Genomic DNA, 23931 nt, shown 5'->3' with positions numbered 1-23931 from the left:
TCCTCCCCGCCAAAAAGTGCCAGTATCAAGTGCCTCCCCCCCCCCATGTGCCAGTATCATAGTGCCATGCCACCTCCCCCCCCCAAAAAGTGCCAGTATCAAGTGCCTCTCTCCTCCCCCCCAAAAAGTGCCAGTATCAAGTGCCTCTCTCCTTCCCCCCCATGTGCCAGTATCATAGTGCCATGCCATCTCCCCCCCCCAAAAAGTGCCAGTATCAAGTGCCTCTCTCCTCCCCCCCATGTGCCAGTATCAAGTGCCTCTCTCCTTCCCCCCATGTGCCAGCATCATAGTGCCATCTCTACCCCCCAATGTGCCAGTATCAAGTGCCTCTCTCCTTCCGATCCCCCATGTGCCAGTATCATAGTGCCAAACCCCCCCATGTGCCAGTATCAAGTGCCTCTCTTCCCCCCCATGTCCCAGTATCATAGTGCCATCTCCCGCCCCCCCCATGTGCCAGTATCAGGTGCCAACCCCCCTCCCCCCCATGTGCCAGTATCAGGTGCCAACCCCCCCCCCCCCCCCCATGTGCCAGTATCAGGTGCCGACCCCCCTCCCCCCATGTGCCAGTATCAAGTGCCTCCCGCTCCCCCCATGGCAGTAACAGTCGGGTATTAAAAAAAAAACACTTCTACTTACCTCCATGTCAGCGATTCGAACCCATGACCTTCTGTATCAGAGGCAAAGCACTTAACCTCACAGCCAATATGAGACTTCTACTGTTATAGCTGGCTAAGTGTACATCTATACACATGACAGCTGCCCTAACACACCCAGCTCTGCTATATCTCTATATATGATAGCTGCCCCAACACACCCAATACACATGACAGCTGCACCAGCACACTTAGCTCTAATATATATCTATATATGACAGCTGCCACAGCACACCCAGCTCTGCTACATCTATATATCTCTAAGTATTGCTATACAGTAGATAGATATATAGAGATATAGCAGAGCTGGGGCAGCTGTCATGTGTATAGATGTAGCAGAGCTGGGTGTGTTTGGGCAGCTGTCATGTGTATAGATGTAGCAGAGCTGGGTTTGCTGGGGCAGCTGTCATATATAGAGATATAGCAGAGCTGAGTGTGCTGGGACATAGTGCCACCTCCTCCCCCCCCAAAAGTGCCAGTATCAAGTGCCTCTCCCCCCCCCCCCCCCCCCAAAAAAAGTACTATATCTCTATATATGACAGCTGCCCCAGCAAACTCAGCTCTGCTACATCTATACACATGACAGCTGCCCAAACACACCCAGCTCTGCTATATCTCTATATATGATAGCTGCCCCAGCACACCCAGCTCTGCTACATCTAATACACATGACAGCTGCCCAAACACACCCAGCTCTGCTACATCTATACACATGACAGCTTCCCCAGCACACCCAGCTCTGCTACGTCTATATATCTCTAAGTATTGCTATACAGTAGATAGATATATAGAGATATAGCAGGTCTGAGTGTGCTGGGGCAGCTGTCATGTGTATAGATGTAGCAGAGCTGGGTGTGTTTGGGCAGCTGTCATGTGTATAGATGTAGTAGAGCTGGGTTTGCTGGGGCAGCTGTCATATATAGAGATATAGTAGAGCTGAGTGTGCTGGTGCAGCTGTAATGTGTATTAGATGTAGCAGAGCTGGGTGTGCTGGGGCAGCTATCATATATAGAAATATAGCAGAGCTGAGTGTGCTGGGACAGCTGTCATATAGAGATATAGCAGTGCTGGGTGTGCTGGTGCAGCTGTCATGTGTATTAGATGTAGCAGAGCTGGGTGTGCTGGGGCAGCTATCATATATAGAGATATAGCAGAGCTGAGTGTGCTGGGACAGCTGTCATATAGAGATATAGCAGTGCTGGGTGTGTTGGGGTAGCTGTCATGTGTATAGATGTACACTTAGCCAGCTATAACAGTAGAAGTCTCATATTTTTTCAGTCAGTAGCAAGGCAGCTCTTATGGCTGTGTGTGTAAATGCTTTGCCTCTGATACAGAAGGTCGTGGGTTCGAATCCCAGCAGAAACTTTTCTGAAATATGGTCTAAATTAGAATACACAAGCACTGACTCCATATATGGACATACAGGGCAGGACACAGGAAGAGGCTGCATCGCATCGCTGACAGAAGGTCGTGGGTTCGAATCCCAGACACATCTTTCCCTCTCCTGAGGACGGCAATACAAATGACTCGTAAATGCCGGCCCTGCTGGTGTCACCCCATCAATGGTGTCACCCGGTGTGGTCCGCATCCCCCTTGCAACACCACTGATAGTAGCCTACCTGTCTAAAATCCACTTGTGATGTCACAGTAGTTGGTGACACGTTCAACTATTTGTGATGTCAAGCTGGTTAAAACTGTTTAACTGACTAAACCTCGTGTAAAGTCACAGTAGCTTTTTTTCACTGAGTTGTGATGTCACTGCAGTTACCTAGTGGAAACCCACGTGTAATGTCACAACATCCTACCTGCCTGGAATCCACTCGTGAGGTCACAGCATTCAGGGTACTTTCACACTAGCGTTTTTCTTTTCCGGCATAGAGTTCCGTCACAGGGGCTCTATACCGGAAAAGGACTGATCAGGCATATCCCCATGCATTCTGAATGGAGAGTAATCCGTTCAGGATGCATCAGGATGTCTTCAGTTCAGTCATTTTGACTGATCAGGCAAAAGAGAAAACCTTAGCATGCTGAAGACTTGCCTGAATACCCATAGGAATGTATTTGTGCCGGATCCGACATTCAAAATACGCATGCGCAGACCGGTAAAAATGTAAAAAAAGACGGATACAAGACGGATCCGTCTGTCCGCATGACAAGCGGAGAGACGGATCCGTTTTTGCAATGCATTTGTGAGACGCATCCGCATCCGGATGCGTCTCACAAATGCTTTCAGTCACATCCAGATCGGCGGATCCGGCAGGCAGTTCCGACAACGGAACTGCTTGCCGGATCGCACTGCCGCAAGTGAGAAAATAGCCTTATCTGACTGAAATAGATTTGGGATGTCACAACAGCTTTACCTGTGGAAGAAACAGCTTGAGAAGAGCAGGAAAAAACAGAGCGCTGCATCGGGAACTCCAATTAAAATATTTTTATTATTAAAAATAAATAAACAGAAACATAAAATTCAGCATAAGTTACTCCTTTCGGTGGCGGTCCGTAGCTGAAGTGGAATTTTATGTTTCTATTCTTTCAGTTTTAATTGGAGTTCTCGATGCAGAACGCAGTTTTTTCCTGCTCTCCCCTAGCTGCTTCTTCCACGTGTTTCCTCCAGCGCCCGCTGGGATGAGCCATCACACAAATAACAGAGCTGAGCTTCAGTTCCTGGCACCGCCGGCTGCTGCTGCGAATGGCTTTGATGAGCGCAGCAGTCTGGTGATCCTACCGAGGGATTTCACTTCTAACTAGCGCAGTGCCTAATCTGCACAACACTATTGGTAAGGTATACTTACCTGTGAATTGTCTTGCGCTCCCCCAAGATATCACACTGAGGAGCGCCCCCCTTGTCTTTTCTTTTACAACAGCGTACCTGACAGAAACACTTTTGTGATGTAACAGCAGCTCAGCTTCCAGAAATCCACTTGTGATGTCATAGCAGCTGACGTGATGGACATACATTCGTCACAGCATATTATCTGTCCAAAATCCACTTGTGATTTGACAGCAGTTTACTTCCAGTTTTATCTATTTGTGATGTCGCTGCAGCTTATTTCACCCAGACAGTTGTGATGTCACTGCAGCTTATTTCACCCAGACAGTTGTGATGTCACTGCAGCTTATTTCACCCAGACAGTTGTGATGTCACTGCAGCTTATTTCACCCAGACAGTTGTGATGTCACTGCAGCTTATTTCACCCAGACAGTTGTGATGTCACTGCAGCTTATTTCACCCAGACAGTTGTGATGTCACTGCAGCTTATTTCACCCAGACAGTTGTGATGTCACTGCAGCTTATTTCACTCAGACAGTTGTGATGTCACTGCAGCTTATTTCACCCAGACAGTTGTGATGTCACTGCAGTTACCTGACGGAAACCCAACTGTGATGTCACAGCAGACTGCCTGACAGAAACTCAGTTGTGATGTCACCTTGACATATTTAACTGAAAGTTGTGATGTCACAGCAGAGTTCCTGACAGGCATTTCTGATGTCACTGTAGCTTATCTAAAGGCAACCACTAACAAGGAACCCTATGCATGAACAGTATATGCTTGTTTGATGACAGAGTGGTAGCCATCGACCACCTGATTCATGGCTCTCCAGAAAGTAGATATGTGATCCAATAGGAAGAAGGGAACGCTAATATTTTTGAGCCCTCTTGCCTACGAAGCCCTGTGTGTATTTGCACAGGTTGCATATATGGTACGTCCGTCCCTGGGTGGGGGGTTGGTCTGGTGTGTGTTGGAAGCAAAGTGCTTTCTTTTTCTTATTCCTGGAATCCAGTAAAAGAATCCCATGGGTTAATCGTGTTCCATCCGTATGTGTTTTGCGGATCCACGGATCAGCAAAACACGGACATCGGCAATGTGCATTCCGCATTTTGCGGACCGCACATCGCCGGCACTATAATAGAATATGCCCAATCTTGTCCGCAATTGTGGACAAGAATAGGACATGTTCTATTTCTTTTGGGAACGGAATTGCGGACCTCGAAGTGCGGATCTGCATTTCCGGATCCGGACAGCACATCGTGTGGCCCCATAGAAATGAATGGTTCCGCAATTCCATTCCGCAAAATGCGGAACAGAATTGCGGACGTGTGAATGGAGCCTTATAAAGTAGTTTGTCAGGTACAGTACATATGTATAAATGGCTCACTTATGGTCAGGAGTCCATGTTCCCAGAGGTCACGTGTCAGACTTTATTACAGTAGCCAAGAAGTGCTTTTCAGGGAAATCTTTAAGCTGAACGTGTGCAATCCATGAATTCCACTGGTTGTCTCTATTTAAAGGGGTTTTCCGGATCTCGATATTGGTGACCTACCTCAGGATAGGTTATCAATATCAGATAGGTGAGGGTCTGGCACACACCACCAATCAGTTGATTTTGGCAGCCTTTAGCATCAGGAACATACCAGGGGATGGATGCAGAAAGCTCTATCCACAATCAAATAGCTGTGCTGGCGTACTGCCTCTCACCTCCTGTTCGGATGAATGTTTGCTGAGCTGCAAGATGCCGACATGGCCACTACACAGCCGATGGAGCCTTGTGCTTCTGGCTCCATCTACTGTTTCGTTTCCAGCACCTGCTGATCGGTGGGGGGTGCCAGGTGTCAGACCATTAATATTGAGAGACTGGAAAACTCATTTAAGACCACTATATTCTGTCAGCTGCAGATCTGAGATAATGTACCGCACTGGCCCATAAGACATTCCTAGGTTTTAGAGGAGGAAAATAAGAAAAAAATCTCAGCCCTCAGCTCAGACTCCCAATGTTACTCAGACCTCAGAACAGACCCCCAGTGTTAATAAGTCCCCCAATCAGACCTCCATGTGAATGACCCTAATTCAGACTGCAGATCACGCCTCAATAAGTCCCCAATCAGACCTCAGATCAGACCTCTATGTGAATGACCTCCAATCAGACCTCCATAAGTCCCCCTTGAGTCACTGTGGATGGTATTACACATAGGGGGAGGGCTGAGAGGACTCAATGGCGTATAAGGCTGCTTTTCCATGGTTTCTATATCATCATAAGAAGAAAACATGACCATTTCTGGGACAGACTCTTCCACGGCTTTCTGCAAGAGTTTCCTAATGCAGGGATTAACACAACAGACAATTAAGGCAAGCATTATGAATACAATTACAATAACAATTCCAACTTGAGCTAGGGATCCCTTCCAGTTTTTGAACCAGTTAAACCAGGAGTCCCAGGGATCTTCTATCCCCGAATTCCTTTTTAATTCTTCCGATAGAGACATGAGACCCTTCAGCGCATTCATCACCTGGCCATCAGGTCCCAAGTTATCAGGGATTATGGTGCAGCAGGTGTCACCAATCATCTTACACACACCTTCTTTCTCGGCCAATAACATGTCTAGGGCCATTTTATTTTGGAATGCCATAACACTGGTGGGACCTAACTGTTTGACAATTCCCTGTAGGGCGTCTCTCGTATAGTTTACAAATCTCAGTTGATTGTAATAGATGTAATTAATCCAATCCACGTTTTTGTTTATAGTGATTATAGGGATAAGAGATTCAAACCCTGCTGCCACTTGGTCTCTAGCTTTGAATTCATTAGGGACCCCCCTTGGCACTCCTATAGCATCTATGTACACATGGGAGTCAAGACTCCCCCCCCCCTGGGGCCACTTCATGTTTGGTCCTTCCTTTAGGAGATTCAGATTGGTCTGCAGAGTTACCAGTGGGTGTTCTGAGGTGCATTAGGGTCTTTTCCCAATCCGGAGGGTTGAAGATGTGGAAGGGCATCAGTATGAGTGCCAGGGCGCACACTCACCATACCAAATCACCTCTATTTTTGCTCTCAACTTCATGTCTGCACACAGCCACACTACATCTCCTAGTGCTTGGGTCTGGTTCATTAGATATGTAAGATACTCTTGGCTGGTAGTATTTAGTCTCTTGACAATACCCTTCTGGGAATTTGCCCATATTCTTTCCTTCCTCCCCCTCCACTTCGAAACATGTGTAATTTCTCTTGTAGATAGTAATTCCTGCTCCATGGTTTGGGATTTTCGTCATCAGAGGGTGCTGCCTCTTCCATATCTCACAGGCTGATGCATTACTGGTTTTGTTAGCATATATACTTAATAAACAAGAATAATGATCTGGATCGAGGTGAAGGGGTACAGTGCCAAGATTGGGCCTAGCTGAAGCGCAAGTAATACACCCAGATCTGTTTACTTGAGAGGCTGTAAACCAATGTCCTTGTATAAATCCTGACATTTCTTGTTGCATTAATTGTATACAGTCATGGGGGTCATGTTTCGTTATTTAGGAGGCTGCCTGTACCTCCTATGCCCCCTTCCCCCATTTCTGAATCTGTGATTGGTAACAAAGTAGCAGGATTCAGAGTAGTACATCTTTTGAAAGAAATGTTAGCAGGCATGAGGAGTGCACATTGGAGTCTGAGTTGTCTGGCCATCTAAATATGCTTAGGTTGAACATATGTTAATATGCCCTGTAGGTCATGGGGTGTTTGTACAATCACTGGGTAATCTAACACAATTTCAGAGGCTTTTTCTATCATTGTCTGCACTGCCGCTACCACCCTGACACAGGAGGGGACGCCTCTGGCGACAGGATCTAATCTGGCTGAAAAGTACGCCACTGGCCTCTGGCGGTCACCATATTTCTGAGTCAGTACAGCCGTGCTGTGACCCTGCATTTCTGAACAGAACAACTGGAATTCCTCGTCATATTTTGGAATACCCAGGGCTGGGGCCGAGGTTATGCACAGCTTCAATGTATGAAAATTATTCACTGCCTCTTCTGTCAGGTGAAATGGGTCAGATGACAGACAATCATACAGAGGCTGCATTAACATGGAGGTATGTCTAATCCAGAGGTGACAGTATGACACCAGCCCCAAAAACACCTGTAGGCTTTGTGCTCCTTTGGGCACTTGTATCCTTTCAACAGCCTCCTTTCTTTCTGGGGTTAGGTGGCGAGCTCCATGGGAGAGGCAGTGTCCTAGAAATACAACCTTGTTTTTACAAAACTGCAGCTTCTGTTTTGAGGCTTTACACCCGTTCTGATGTAGGAAAATTAAAAGAGATATAGTTGCCTCACAGCAAGTCTCATTGTCTTCAGCACACAGGAGCAAATCATCCACGTAATGTAACAAGACCACTAAGCTGGGCGGTGCCCAGTTTGTAAGGACAGATTGCAGAGCCTGTGTATACATGGTCGGGGAGTTCTGAGCTCCCTGAGGCAGGACAGTCCAAGTATATTGGTTACCCTTTAATGTAAAGGCAAACAGATACTGACAGTCCTGGTGCAACGGGACACTAAAGAAAGCATTTTCCAGATCTATCACTGTGAAACATGTAGCAGTGGATGGAACTAGGACCTTGTTAACTTCTCTAAGATCATGAACCAACCTGTAACTGACAGGCTGTCCTTTAACTGGTTTCTTCTTTATTGGGAACAGCGGGGTATTAGCACGAGATACTGTTTTTATCAATACACCGGCCTGGAGAAAAGTATCAATTTGACTGGCCACTGCTATCTCCTGGGCCTGACTGAGGGGGGTACTGCTTCACTTGAGCGGGCTGACATCCTGGCCTAAGATGCACAGTGACCGGAAACACAGGGAGTTTCCCTATGTCTGTTTTTTATGTTGCCCATAAATCCTTCGATACCACCTCAAGAACAGCATGGTCTACAAGGGTTAATTTTGATGGTTCAGTCTCAGGCAGAGCCAGCGTCGCTATTAAGGGACATAATACTTCCTCTGGGGCCCCAAAATCTACACGGGCAGTGCCATCGGGGTAAAAGTGTATGTGGGCTCCCAGTGCTTGCAAAACATCAGTCCCTAAAAGAGGTTCTGGCAGGTTTTCTTTAACTAACAATTGGGTAACAACTGTACCGTCTTTTATCTTTAGTTTAACTGGCTCAGATTCATGGACAAAAACTGTTTCTCCTGTAAATTCCACAGCTGGTATATAACAAGGGGTTAACTGATGTTTTGGTTGCCCCCGTGTCAACCAGGAAAAAAACTGCCTTTCTGTTTCTGAGTATACAACAATCTACCTTGCACAACTTCTCCTCTCCATCCCTCAGTTTCAACCTCACAAGCTACTTTTATCCATATATTAACCACTTCTTCACATCCATGATCCTTTATCCAACCACAATGTGGTCTTCTGAATCTTTCCCAGACTAGCTTCCTCCCTAAATCAGGGTGCCACCGTACTAGTACTCCTAGGGTTAAGATTCCCATACTTCATCCCTGCCTTCTCTAACCCGTGCATCTTCTCCCTCAGCTCCTCCTTCTACCCCCTGATCTGGCTCCTGGTCTGCCTCATCTTCATGTTGTTCCCCTTCCTGTCTCCTTAGTTCTCCTCCCTGTCTTTTCCCAGCCATGAATAAAGGAACCAGGTCCATGGTTGCTGGTTTAGGGGCCGCAGCCACAGGTTCCGGAGGGGGGGGGGGAGGGGGGTGACACCATGGACAGGACATAATAGAAGCCATCCAGAACCGGGTATAACGAGGTGGGTGGAATCACCAGGGGCGGAGGAGGAGGGTCTCTTTGTACGAGTTCCTCCGCAAAGGAGATCAGTGGCCCAGCCTCCTGAGGTGCGGTAGGGGGCTGAACCGGACATACCATAAGCTTCACAGGAGGTGGCACTGGGGGTGGGACAGGGGCAGCATACTCAGGGGCAGGAGGAGTGTTTTTTTATCTCTTCAGCGGGTGGTGTAAGCGTTAATGTTGCTAGCCCCACTGATGGGCGGGCAGCCCCTATGTTGCCCACATTGTCTACAAATCCATCCGGCTGGGCCAGCACTATTGTAGGGCGGCGGTCGCCTTTCTCCTTTCTTATACACGTATATTTTCAACTTCTCATCATCTCTTTCTGATCCACCATGTGCCGACCATCAGCATGCCGTACGGAACCAAGCTTGTGCGGCTCCTAACAATCCTTAATCACTCAAAATCCCTGTTTATCTCTCACAACTTTCTTCCATAATTCCAGTTCCAATTTGCCGCCTTTATTGCAACTTGCTATCTCCATCAGTTTCTTACAATTTTCCACATGCTTTTTCCCTTCCCCCTTCGGCCACTAACTGCGGAGCAGTATATTCACCAGGCAACAAAGACACAGTACTTCCCATAATGTGGAAACACTAGACACACACACAATGTTCTCTGATGGAAAGGGCCAGTCACAACCGGACTCAACCTTTGACAGTGCAGGTTTGACCACTAGCTTCCACGTCTGTCCCTGACCTTCACACCTTGGGAAAGTCAGTACAGGAACTTATCATCCTTTGACTTGTCCCACTGTCAGGTCGCTCCTTCTCTCCCTCCCGCCCTTTCTCAGAGAGGACAAACACTCACAGCGTGAACAAAAACTCTCTTTGTGACTAGGGTTCTAAGGACTCGAGATTTCAACATCAGCCGAGGGCTGCTACTTACAATGTAACGATCAACCAGCAGAAAAGATTACCATAGCACGGTGGAGTACAACAAGAGGTAGCTAAGATGACCAGTTTTCTTACCTTCTCTTTGGGGCTGCAGTCCCCATCCTCAAGTGTCATACACCATGCTCCGGGAACCCAAACCTTTGCGTTACTTTCTCTCGAACCCCACGTTGGGCGCTATCTGATATTGATGCTCACAACCAGAGCTTAGTTTTGGTTCACCTGCTCAATATTAGGTAATATGTATTACGTGCACAGAAGTACTACACTGACACTGTATCAGGTCAAAGCAGAACTTAACTTTATTATGAAGTTACAAGCATTCTATACCCTTAGTTGAGGGGAGGGTCATACATGGACTCCTCCAATTGGACAATAATACAAGGGCGTATATCTGCATACTCTCATACAATGGAAGCAACCTTAAAACATATCAATGTATGGTATGGGCATAAGCCTTAGTTTCTTTGTTCTAAAATGCCATGCAGCAGGGCGCGGTCCCAGAGGTAAAGCAGGATATGGCAGCCATCTTGATTGAATGATATCCATTTTCTATAACACTTCCAGCATGTCTGATACGTGCTTTCTTCCAGGGCTTGGTGTTGAAAGGATGGCTGAATTTAACTCCTGGGGTGTCTGTTGCAAAGTGTCTTAAATATTTTGACGAAGGGACTCAAGACAAGAAGGATTTATTTGGAATTATTGGAAAGGTACGTAGTCATTTTCTGATCTGTTGTTTTAAAGGGGCTGTCCAGTTTTTACTAAATGATGGTCTTCGTGCACTTAACTACTCATTTACATATAGATAAAAATTCAGACTCCAGATCTCTAAGTGAAAGGTATTCAAGTGGAAATTCAAATTTGCCGTATTTTTCGCCCTATAAGACGCACCCCCCCCCCAAAAAAGTGCGTCTTATGGGGCGAATGCTGCAATTTACAATGATACACCAACGACCGCATGCTGCACAGCATGGCCAGCGGGTGTATCAGTGGGGAGGGAGGAGGGGCTGGGGGCCGGCATCTAGTTTTGAATGGCAGCGGGGCCCGGTGCAGTCACTGCATTCTATTGCACCTGCCCCCGCTCACTGTAGTAATCCTATCTATAACTGTAGGCATTGTTTAACAATAATCTTCAATACATCCATTAATCTTCACTTACTAACATCCGTATCAGGCAGGAGGCCGGGCGGGCACTGGCAGCGTAGGATTACTACAGTGAGCGGGGCCCACGGTGCAATAGAATACAGTGACTGCACCGGGCCCCGCTGCCATTACAAAACTAGATGCCGGCCCCCACCCTCTGTATTGGAGGTCATTCACACTACACAGGGACACTGTTATGGGGGGGGGGGGGATCTGTGGATGACACATAGCATAAGATGCTATATGTGTCATCCACAGATCCCCCCCATAACAGTGCCATCCAAAAATGCCCCCATAACAGTGCCATCCACAGATGCTCCCATAACAGTGCCATCCACAGATGCCCCCATAACAGTGCCATCCACAGATGCCCCCATAACAGTGCCATCCACAGATGCCCCCAAAACAGTGTCATCCACATATCCCCATAACAGTGTCACCACAGATCGCCCTATAGCAGTGTTAGCCACAGATCCCCTATAACAGTGTCAGCCACAGATCCCCTATAATAGTGTCATCCACAGACCACCATTAGTTCAAAACCCACCAAAAGCACACCTTTTGCTTCAACTTCTCCCAAAAAATTAAATAAAAAGGGATCAAAAGTCACACACAGCCCAAAATGATATCACTGAAAAGTACAGATCAAACAGACCGCAAAAATTAGCCCTCACACAGCTCCACAAAGATACAAACATAATAATGCTATGGAGTCAGAATATGGTGATAAAAAAAATATATATATATATATATTTTTTTTTTTTTCAGTATTAAAATATAAGAAAAACTATATAAATGTGGTATCACTGTCATTTTAGTGACCAGAGAATGAAGAGCACTGGTCAGTTTTACCGGATAGGAAATACTGTGAAAACAAAACCCACTCAATGTGGATTTTTTTCCCCAGATTCCCACTACATTGTATGCAATAGTAAATTGTGCCACTAGAAAGTACAACTTGTCCTTCCATTTTTTTTAATGCTTTTTAAGGAACCTTTTCGGTTTGCTGAGGCTTTGAGCAGCCAAAAGATATGAAACTCCCCAGAAGACCCCATTTTACAAACTAGACCCCACAAACAATTTAACTAGGGGTATAATGGCCATTTTGACCCTATGTGTGTTTTATATAATTTTTTAGAATATGATGTTTTTTTCTGATAATATGTTGTTTTAGGTCAACACTTAGGCCCCTTTCACACGGGCGAGTATTCCACGCGGATGCGATGCGTGAGGTGAACGCATTGCACCCGCACTGAATACCGACCCATTAATTTCTATAGGGCTGTTCACATGAGCGGTGATTTTCACGCATCACTTGTGCGTTGCGTGAAAATCGCAGCATGCTCTATATTCTGCGTTTTTCACGCAACGCAGGCCCCATAGAAGTGAATAGGGTTGCGTGAAAATCGCAAGCATCCGCAAGCAAGTGCAGATGCGGTGCGATTTTCACGCATGGTTGCTAGGTGACAGTCTATTCACTGTATTATTTTCCCTTATAACATGGTTATAAGGGAATATAATAGCATTCTGAATACAGAATGCATAGTACAATAGCGCTGGAGGGGTTAAAAAAATAAATAATTAACTCACCTTCTCCTCTTGTTCGCGTAGTTCCCGGTCTCTTCTTTAATGATGAACTACCAGCTAGGACCTGTGGTGACGTCAGATCACATGCTCCAGTCACATGGTCCATCACCACGGTGATGGACCATGTGATTGGAGCATGTGATCTGACGTCACCAAAGGTCCTTTAGCCCACAGCTCATCATTAAAGAAGTAAAGAAGAGACCGGGAACTACGCGAACAAGAGGAGAAGGTGAGTTAATTTTTATTTATTTTTTTAACCCTCAATTGATCACCTACTAAGCATTCTGTATTCAGAATGCTATTATTTTCCCTTATAACCATGTTATAAGGGAAAGTAATACAATCTACAGAACACCGATCCCAAGCCCGACCTTCTGTGAAGAAGTTCGGGTTTGGGTACCAAACATGCGTGATTTTTCTCACGCGAGTGCAAAACACATTACAATGTTTTGCACTCGCGCGGAAAAATCGCGGGTGTTCCCGCAACGCACCCGCACATTTTCCCTTAGGCCTCTTTCACACGAGCGTGACGGATTGCGTTCAGGGTGCGTTCAGTGAAACTCGCACCATTTTGCAAGCAAGTTCCGTCAGTTTTGTCTGCAATTGCATTCAGTTGTTAAATTTTTTCCATGCGAGTGCAATGCGTTTTGATGCGTTTTTCACGCGCGTGATAAAAAACTGAATGTTTACAAACAACATCTCTTAGCAACCATCAGTGAAAAACGCATTGCATCCGCACTTGCTTCCGGATGCAATGCATTTTTCACTGAAGCCCCATTCACTTCTATGGGGCCAGGGCTGCGTGAAAAACGCAGAATATAGAACATGCTGGGTTTTTCACGCAACGCAGAACTGATGTATGGAAAAAAAACGCTCATGTACACAGACCCATTGAAATGAATTGGTCAGGATTCAGTGCGGTTGCTATGCGTTCACGTCACGCATTGCACCCGCACGGAAAACTCACTCGTGTGAAAGGGGCCAAAGAAATTTCATATGTGTTTTTTTATGGGTTTACTGTGTTATAAAAAAATATATATTTTATTTGGGCTGATACGATTACAACAATACCAAATTTATATAGCATTTTTATGTTTTATTACTTTAGTGCTATAAAATCACTTACAAATATTCAAAATAATAAATATTAACTTTTTAATCACTTTTTATTAAATTTTTAGAGAGATGGGAAGAACCAAAAATATTCTGTCAGACTTTTATAAATTAAATTACATTTTTATTCTGCAGGTTGATATGATTATGGTGATGCCAAAATTATACAGTTTTTATGTTTAAAGTGTAAGTTGTAACTACATTCTTTTTTTTTTGTAATGTATCGGGGCGGTGATACTGACCATTTTTGTACTATACTTTATTTTTACTGAAATCGTACATTTCTAATAGAAAAATAGCTCTAAAGTGGCCCATTTTGAGCCTTAGCAATGCTCCTCTGTCTTAGGGCTCGTTCACACGAACGTTTTTTGCGTTCCGTATACCGTCTGTATACGGAACCATTCATTTCAATGGGTCCGCAAAAAAAAGGAATGTACTCCGTGAGCATTCCGTGTCCGTATGTCCGCATTTCCGTTCCACTACATTTTGAATCTTGTCCTATTATTGTCCGCAAATCACGTTCCGTGGCTCCATTCAAGTCAATAGGTCCGCAAAAAAAAACGGAACACATATGTCTTCCTTATCCGTTCCGAATTTTTTTTTCAATGTAATTACTGTATACTGTATATGCCATACGGAAAAACGGAACCGAAAGAGAAACACAACGGAAACAAAAAACGGAAAAACGGATCCGGAAAAAACGGCCCGCAAAACACTGAAAAAGCCATACGGTCGTGTGAAAGAGGCTTTAACTGGAGATTTTTCAACACTGACTGTGTTATGTAAACAGAAGACAGAGGAGCGTTGCTAAGGCTCAAAATGGGCCACTTTAGAGCTATTTTTCTATTACAAATGTACAATTTTAGTAAATAAAGTATATTAAAAAAATGGTCAGTATCACTGCCCCTATACATTACCTAAATATAAAAAAAGAATGTCAGTTACACTTTAAATACTTTTGCATCATAAAATCACTTTTTTAATTAAGATTTGTGATACCAGATTTATGTCGTTTTTTTAACGTCGTACTACTTTGGCATCATAAAATCACTTATTTATTGCATTTTTTTTCTTGTGTTGCCATATTCTAACACCCATGGCACTTATTTTTCTGCTGAGGCAGCTGTATGAGGGATTTTCTTTTGCAGGACTTGCTGTATCTTTTATTGGTACCCATTTTGGGGTACATCTGACTTTTTGATCTTGTAGGGATCGTGTACTTGGGGTCAGCAATGACAGACTCTTAGGCTTCAAGGGTAATAAGTCCAAATAGTGCTTTATTTTTCATCTGGCACAACACAATACAGGGCATCCTAGTTCACCGTCACTTGGGTAAAGCCACAGCACGTAATGCAAAACACAAAAACCTAAAATAAACGCCAGTCCCTCTGGACATTGCCTATAGAGAGAACATGTCTCTCACCTTATGGATTCTTTTTATCTCACCCAGCTGAGGACTCTCTCAGTGATATACTGTATACACCCCTTCAAGCATTTTTTTTACACATCTTGTTACAATTGCCTTTCATTCAGTTTTTTAGGACGCAAGGTGGCGAAAAACATCAATTCCAGCATATCGCTTTGGGACTTAAACTTACAGTCTTCTAATAACTGTTAAATATGGGACAATACTTCTGTATTGTAATGTAACTTTTACCTGTCAATATAAGGCTACTTTCACACTTGCGGCAGAGGATTCCGGCAGGCAGTTCCGTCGCTGGAACGCAAACGGATGCATTTTTCTGACCGATCAGGATGCGGATCCGTCTGACAAATGCATTGCAATACCGGATCCGTCTTTCCGGTTGTCATCCAGAAAAACAGATCCGGTATTTATCTTTTTCACATTTTTAAAGATCTGAGCATGCGCAGACTGCAAAATCGGATCCATTTTTCCGGAACACTTGGGGCCGGACCCAGCATTAATGCATTTCAATGGAAAATAATGCTGGATCCTGCATTCCGGCAAGTGTTCGGATTTTTGGCCGGAGAGAAAACTGCAGCAGAAAACTGCGGTATTTTCTCCGGCCAAAAAACGTAAGAGCGACTGAACTGATGCCTCCTGAACGGATTGCTCTCCATTCAGAATGCATTAGGATAAAACTGATCTTTTTTTCTGGTATTGAGCCCCTAGGACGGAACTCAATACCGGAAAATAAAAACGCTAGTGTGAAAGTATCCTAACACTGCCAATTTACCTATTAGACCCTGACTCTGGCAGGGTCTAACCAGCTGTTTCATGTTGCAACTCCGAACACCACTGTTAGTCCTTCATTTGCTATGGCCACCATACTGGGCCTTGTGTGTGAGACCACCTCTATGATGTCCTATTAAAATGAGGACATAATTCAGTATTCTAGTAGGTAGAATCACATCCCTTCCCTCCAAAGTGCATAACAGGGAAGACAACACTTGCTGGTTCAGAGTGGCTGAGAAGGATCACGAGGAGCCATAGACATACACTGTGACCGTGCACCGTGTTCGGGTTACCTCTCGAAATTTACTAGGAAACTAGAAAACTTGACACACTTTGGTAATTATATAATTCGTTATCTTTTACAGAGATCTTGGCATTTATTTGTCTTGGGCTGACGACCATTTTTGTAAAAGGGACAACAGGAAGTGCAGCCATATTGGTTGCTACCTTTGAATGGACTCTTCAGGGTGAACTGTTCTTCTAGTATAGTGTATGACATGATTGCTTTGTGCTTTTATCTGCAGGCAGAATGTCTGATGATGCAGAAGAATTATTCCGGGGCACTAGATGTGATTAACCAGACGATTGTTAGTTTTCCTAAATTCACAGCAGCACTTACTTTAAAGATGAAATATGTTCTAGCCATGCAGGACTGGGACCAAAGCCTGGAAATCGCCCAGCGGTAAGAGCAAAACCATCATCTGATCAGTTTTTGCTAATGACGTAGATGTGACATAGGAAAAGCTAATCTCACCGACGGCAAAGCTGGGTCTATTGTGGGATTGAAGTCAGTAATGTCAGATCTGCAATAAGTGATTGTGTAGAAAAGGCCTTCCATTCTTCTTTTTCTTGTATATTCTTGTAGACTCCTAACCATACAGATGAATAACATTGACGCTCTTCAGATGATGGCCATTTATTGTCTCACAAGAGAAGGAAATGTAGCCAAGGTTCGTTTCATCCATTGCTTTCTTCGATCACAATTCTATTTAAAGGGGTTGTCCCATCTGGACATTTATAGCAAATCGATAGAATGCGCCATAAATGTCCGATAGGTGCGGGTGCCACCTATTTTCATAGCAGTAAAGGGATAGAGCCTCCTCCTATTCACAACAGGGCCCGGTATTGAGATAGGAGCAGGTTCCAGAGGTAGAAGCTACAACGAGTGGACATTTACTGCTATCGATATGCCATAACTGTGGAAAGGGGACAACCCCTTTAACTACTTCTTCAAACGGAATGTGTCACCCATATATTTATTACTAATTAAAATCTGATAATGTAATATATTCTTTGTTCTTGCCTGAGGTGCTGTTGACAACATTCATAGATATGTTTTACAGCAGACCATAGGAACCAGTAGTCTAGAGATAACTCATAGACGTCTATGAGTGTTGTGCGCATGGAGGAGGAAAAGGTGAAATGGAGCCGTCACCTTTTGTGAATAGTGGATCCAATGTTATCTAGGTGTAAGCAAAATGCTTCATTGTAATCCTGTCTGTGATGATAATGAGATGACTCCTAAGAAGGCTCAGTGTGTAAACTGTAAGATTTCAGGATTTATTTTTTAATATCAATAATGACATGTTAAAAGAGCTGTCCGACATAAGTCAATCCTGAATGGCAGGCAGTAACATACTGTTCTTGCACATATAACCTCTGAGACCGGTGAGTGGCTGCAGCGTTTTCATGATCAAGAACGGGTTCCTGTTACTTCTGATCCACTGGGTTCACTGGGAGTTGCAGCGCTGGAATGGAGGTTATTTTAAAAGGTGAGGGACACTCCTGCCTGTCAGTCATGCTTTACTTATGTCGGACTACCCCATTACATAAAAAATAACCACAACACATTCCCTTTAACTCCTACATACATATATGGTGGAAATCCAAGGTTTAAAAATGGCGCACACTCAGAAGCCGAGTGGGTGATGTAGCCGCCAAGTGCCTGCTGTTTCACACAGTAGAAGGCTGGAAGCAATGTCCGTAATCGGTGATTACAGCGATCACAGACATTTAACTCCTCAGATGCCATGGTTAATTGTGACTATGGCATCTGAGCGGTGAAACTCTGAAAGTGCCTGGATGGCTCCCCCACCCCGAGATCGAGGGAGCCGTTCATTTACATGGTGCTTCATCCTCAGCCCTCTGAAGTATCCGACACCTGTCACAGCAAGGTTCCACAGGCAGGGCTTCATAGGAACATAATGAATCTCATATAGGCTGCAGTGGTAATTCACTGCAGCCTATGGAAGACATAATCAGACGATCACATGTTCAAGTCCCCTAGGGGGACATAAAAAAAAAAGTATAAAAAAAGTTTTTAAAAATAGAAAAATTCTAATCATTTAGCTTTCCCCATATTAACAATAAATAAACATTGGCGTGTCCCAAAATGCCTGAACTATCAACATATAAATGTATTTATCGCATACGGTGAATGCTGTAACATAGTCAATTCGTTGTTTTTCTTTGTTGCGTCATCTCCCAAAAAACTGGATAAAAAGTGATCAAAAGATCATACAAACGCCAAAAGTTAATTGTATAAATAGAAACTACAGATCGCCCTGCATAAAATGCGCCTTCAAACAGCTCTGTAGACAGAATGTGGCGATGCAAAGAAAAAGTAATTTTTTTCAAGCATTAAAATACAAGAAAAACTATATAATTGTGGTCTTGTCGTAACCAGACTCACCCAAAGAATGAAGGGCATGGGTCAGTTTTACCGCATAAGGAACACCATAAAAGCAAAACCCATAAAACTTTGGCGGAATTGGGGTTATTTTCAATTCCACCACATTTAGAATTTTTCTCCAGCTTCCGATTACATTGTATGCAGTATAAAATGGTGCCATTAGAGTATAGCTATATACTTATAAAGTATAACTTGTCCCAAAAAAAATCAAGCCCCCATACATCTATGTGAACGGACAAATGTTATGGCTTCAGGAAGTATGAAACAAATATCCAAAGACAAAAAAAGTCCCAGTCCTTAACGTGTTAAAGGGATTGTCTCCTGAAGCTGGGCCCTCTTTAAAATGGGACCGGGGTTGTCATCCTGTGATGAACCCTTTAAATGCCAGTGAAAAAGATTGTTGATTTTATTTTTGTGTACAAGGGCGGATTGGCCATAGACCTTACAGGGAAATTTCCCGGTGGGCCGATGCCCAGGGGGCCGCCCAAGCCCCCATCTCTGCTGCTGACTGAGCACTTAATGAGCTCTCAGTGGTAATTAAAGCTGTGAGAATCAGGTACTCATGTACCCAGCCAGTAACTGCACATGCCCACCTGAATTCAACTGCTGTGGCCCGCATCTCACCTCCTAGGCCCCCTGCTCCATATCTTAAACAAAGACAACATGGAGGAGGATAGAAAATGGCATCTATTGATGGCCACCACAGCTTTTGGGACAATATATTGTGCTTAAGTGTGGTACATGGTTCTGGTGGGACGGTATTTTGCACTACGGTATTGCTCACCCTGCCTACTTTTGTTGTCGCACCTTCTGTCAGTTTGGACCCACCTACAACATGAGGCTACTTTTTTTTTTTTTTTCCAGGGCCACTTTAAGTTCCCAGTCTGCCCCTGTTTGTGTACCACCACCCAGAACTAACAAAAAGCAGCACCTTACGTCCCTCACCCTCACCCCTACATTCAAGATTACGGTAATAAATCCATTCTTTAGAATTGAAGGATTTGGGTTTTAGGTCATATATTGCTCTTTGAGCATCCCACCAGGGCCAAGAGAAGCCATGCTACAGTTTGAGGCGATTACTAAGAGATGGGCTAGTGTAAGAAGGAACATCTCTATTCCTCATCCTACCTTACATGGGACGACACAGCAGGAGATTGTCAGGGAGGAAGCGTTCCTTCGTGGCAATTGCCTGCTCGTCAGCGGAGGAGACCAATCTCCTACATAGTCTGGGAGGAATGATCACTAATGCCATCGCTCGTCCCCATACTGACTCGTTGTTTGCTGGCGGCAGAGGCGGTTTACACACCACTATCTGCTGCTGGCAAAGAATCATTTTTGTGACTGCACAAATGATCTTCTACCTAATGAAAGGGCATTTTGCTCATTCGTTGGGTAATCGGCGGCACGTTTACACCGCTAGATAATCTCTAATCAGCGTTTTTATCAACGCTTGGTGGTGATTATCCGCGGGATTCCCGGCTCTTTAGAAGCTGCTGTATACTAGCTCTCAGAGCATTTCTTTTACTAATGGCCTTTCCAGTTACAGGATAAAAGTGTAATGGGCATAAGGAAGGGTTGGTGTTCATGAGACGCCCCCTTTAGTACAAAGTCACTCTTCTGTTATGAATCCTAATCTGTTTGTCACCTTGTAGGCACTTAACCATGTGAAAGAATTGATCAGCGCTCTCGAGACATTGGAGCCTCGGAATCCAGCGCTTCATTTCCAGAAGCTCCTTGTAATATGCAATTTGGTAAGAATTCTTCTTCCTTGTGGTGGAGTAGTTGTATCCGGTGAGAACACATGGACGTAGGCATGCTGTTTTTCTCAAGTAGACCTTGTGGATAATTCTAATTAAGGGACATCCCTTAAAGTGGAGTGGAGTGGATCTGTTAAAGGTGTTATCCTATGATTTATGTAAAAAATGAAAATCCGATATCATATAGTACAGGGCAAATTTTCAGCCCTGTACCTCACATGGATCCAGAGATCTCCCTGTTCATTGCTCCAATTGCTCTGCTAGATGGATTTGAAGCTGGCATCTTGCACTTTTTCTGGGAGCATGTCCTTTCTGCTGCAACTGGTGGCAGTTGAAGGATGGAAATGAGCGTGTGTTTCCATTTCAGTGAGCAGGACAGAGAAATCAGTTAAAGAGCAAACAGTAGGTGGCGCTGTACAGATAGAGTTGAATGAATAACGCAGTGGCTATACTACATTTTTAATTACAAGCAATTACAACAGTATTCAGATCATGGTGCTGGTTAGAAAAATGTTGAATATTTTTTATGGGACAACACCTTAAGTGATGAATCCTTTATATTTTATTATCACTTATTTTTTTATTATTATTTATTGCCTGATGCTTATATAGTACCGACATATCCAGCAGCGCTGTACACAGATTGTCATCACTCATATTAGCCCTTGACACAGTGGGGCTCAGTCTATCACAAGAACATCTCAATATGTTTTTGGATTATGGAAAGAAACTGAAAAACTCTGAGGAAATGCACAAGAACACATAGAAAGAATGCCAGCTCAATGCAGATGTTGTCCTTGGCCGCATCAAACTGAGGACTCTAATGCTGCAAGCCACACTATCCCACCATATCCAGCTTCCGCCATACATATAATAATTGGGCCAAGGGGGGCAGCTCCCCATGGTTATTGTGTAGTGTGGCCCAGGCGAGTTGCAGGTATAAATGGCGCAAACATAATTCACGTGCAGTCTACTTCACTGTTAGACATGGCAGGACAACAATATGGGATGCACAATAGACTAGAGGTACATCTCTGAAACACTACTAACAGTTTAACTAACAAGTGTTCATGTCGGCTAAATGGCAGTCAGTGGCAATATCATTTTTCGCAGCTTGACATCCTATAATCCTTCACCAACACAGGTATTGTGCCTAGAGCCTCCATAGGACCTGCCAGTTGTAAGTCTAGGGTCTACCTCGCAGCTTCCTAATTTAACGTCCACAAGGAATATCCGTGGTATCTGACTGTAAGACTGAGTACTGAAGCACCAGCACCCTCGTGATCTTGGCTGCACCCTCGTGATCTTGGCTGCACCCTCGTGATCTTGGCTGCACCCTCGTGATCTTGGCTGCACCCTCGTGATCTTGGCTGCACCCTCGTGATCTTGGCTGCACCCTTGTGATCTTGGCTGCACCCTTGTGATCTTGGCTGCACCCTCCTGATCTTGGCTGCACCCTCCTGATCTTGGCTGCACCCTCCTGATCTTGGCTGCACCCTCCTGATCTTGGCTGCACCCTCGTGATCTTGGCTGCACCCTCCTGATCTTGGCCGCACCCTCCTGATCTTGGCCGCACCCTCCTGATCTTGGCCGCACCCTCCTGATCTTGGCCGCACTCTCCTGATCTTGGCTGCACCCTCCTGATCTTGGCTGCACCCTCCTGATCTTGGCTGCACCCTCCTGATCTTGGCTGCACCCTCCTGATCTTGGCTGCACCCTCCTGATCTGCAGCAGAGAGAGAAGTACCAGACACTATGGCTTGACAATATCATAGGACACATCCACTCCTTAAAGCATATGCTCAACTACACTTTGGCAAGAAGCGCCGTCCCTTATTTAAAATTAGTCCAAGGTCCACTTGAGGAAAACGGCATGCCTATGTCTATGTGTTCTCACCAATCATGGCTTCTGGCCATACCTTTGCAAAATCCTGAAGCATGTATATATAAATGGATGACAACAGTTTCACCATACTTAGAGGTGGTCGCTCCACACCTTATATTTATACAGCCTTCGTAAGCTCAATGGCTGGGAGGTCAGACAACACAAAAAACAAAGTTAGGCCAACACCTCTAAAAAATATGTACACCACCATGGCTGACATGCAAAAGCAACCAAACACTATATGTAACAGCACCTGCTCCATCCGAAAAGACACATGAAACACTGGAAACATAAATTATACTAAATTGCTTTACTACTATACTTACTATGCATGAAAATCTAAAGCTTTTTGCACACATTTTTTATGAAAATTGCGTCGGACCCATCTACCAACGGTGGCTTCTGCAGATGGGAACCTACACTCTCAGACTTGCCTCTACGGGGCCTTGGCCTACAATATTCAGGGCAGTATAGAATCTATCTATACTATGCTCGTTTTAAAAGCCTTGGACAGATGAGCAGGAGTGCACGGTCCAGCCATTCCTCCAAATGTACTATGCAAAAAGCAAAGAGCAGCCTCTCCAATAAAGTACAGGCGCGCGCTACCATGGCTGACATGCAAAAGTAAACTCTATATGTAACAGCTCCTGCTCCGTTCCCAAAGACGCATGAAACACTGGAAAAAGGGTTAATCTGAACTGCATTACTGCTATACATGAGAATCAGAAACTCTTTTCACATGTTTTTGATCAAAGTTGTGTCGGGCAAGCTGGAGGAGTAGAAACCATTAGTAGGATCACTAGTTATCTCTACTAATACAGGTCTTTACGCTGGTCTTTAGGGGATAAGCAATCTCATATTTTGGTTAAAATAGAAAGTTGTATCACAGCTGTAATTTTTCATTTTCCTTAATGTTCTTTTTAGTGTGGAAGAAACAAGTCAATCCTACAAGAAATCTTTGGCTTCTGTGAGCGCATGTACAGGATTTCTCCAGAGGAGGCAGAACTTGCTACAGAACTGGGCAATCAGCTCCTGTATCAAGGCAATGTGGCTAAAGCTGCCAGCTGGTACTCAACAGCCATGAACCTAGATGGGAATCACCTGGAAGCTCTCATAGGTCCTTAGATAACATTTCTTGCATTTCAACTTTAAAGGAATTGTACGGATTTGAATGCTATCTTGTTTAAGGTTCTAAATTCTATTTTTAATATATATATATATATATATATATATGGTATCTTTGCAAGCTTTAGAGCACATTTTGTACACAGAGCTCACACTCTTCTATATAGTCACAGAGTTAAAGGGGTTTTTCATGTTTTTCCGGGTTTTTTATATTGATGACCAATCCTCAGGATAGGTCATCAATATCAGATTGGAGGGGGTCTGACTCCCGAAGCGCCCCCGCACTCCATTGAACACCGTGGCCTCCCTGCAGTTTACCGAGCACAGC

General features: G+C 44.4%; 1 protein-coding gene across 1 annotated transcript in view; it reads left to right on the top strand.

Moving 5' to 3' along the window:
- Positions 1–23931, top strand: part of TTC21A (tetratricopeptide repeat domain 21A) — a 102846-nt gene that overhangs the window by 17251 nt on the left and 61664 nt on the right. The window contains exons 5-9 of the mRNA XM_040433794.1: positions 10699–10815; positions 16670–16827; positions 17011–17095; positions 20490–20588; positions 23403–23595. Coding sequence (XP_040289728.1) covers positions 10699–10815; positions 16670–16827; positions 17011–17095; positions 20490–20588; positions 23403–23595 — 652 coding nt within the window. The remainder of the gene's footprint in view (positions 1–10698; positions 10816–16669; positions 16828–17010; positions 17096–20489; positions 20589–23402; positions 23596–23931) is intronic.

The sequence above is a fragment of the Bufo bufo genome, chromosome 5 (genome assembly GCF_905171765.1).
Source record: "Bufo bufo chromosome 5, aBufBuf1.1, whole genome shotgun sequence".
Lineage (NCBI taxonomy): Eukaryota > Metazoa > Chordata > Amphibia > Anura > Bufonidae > Bufo > Bufo bufo.
This window is presented reverse-complemented; position numbering and strand designations above follow the sequence as displayed.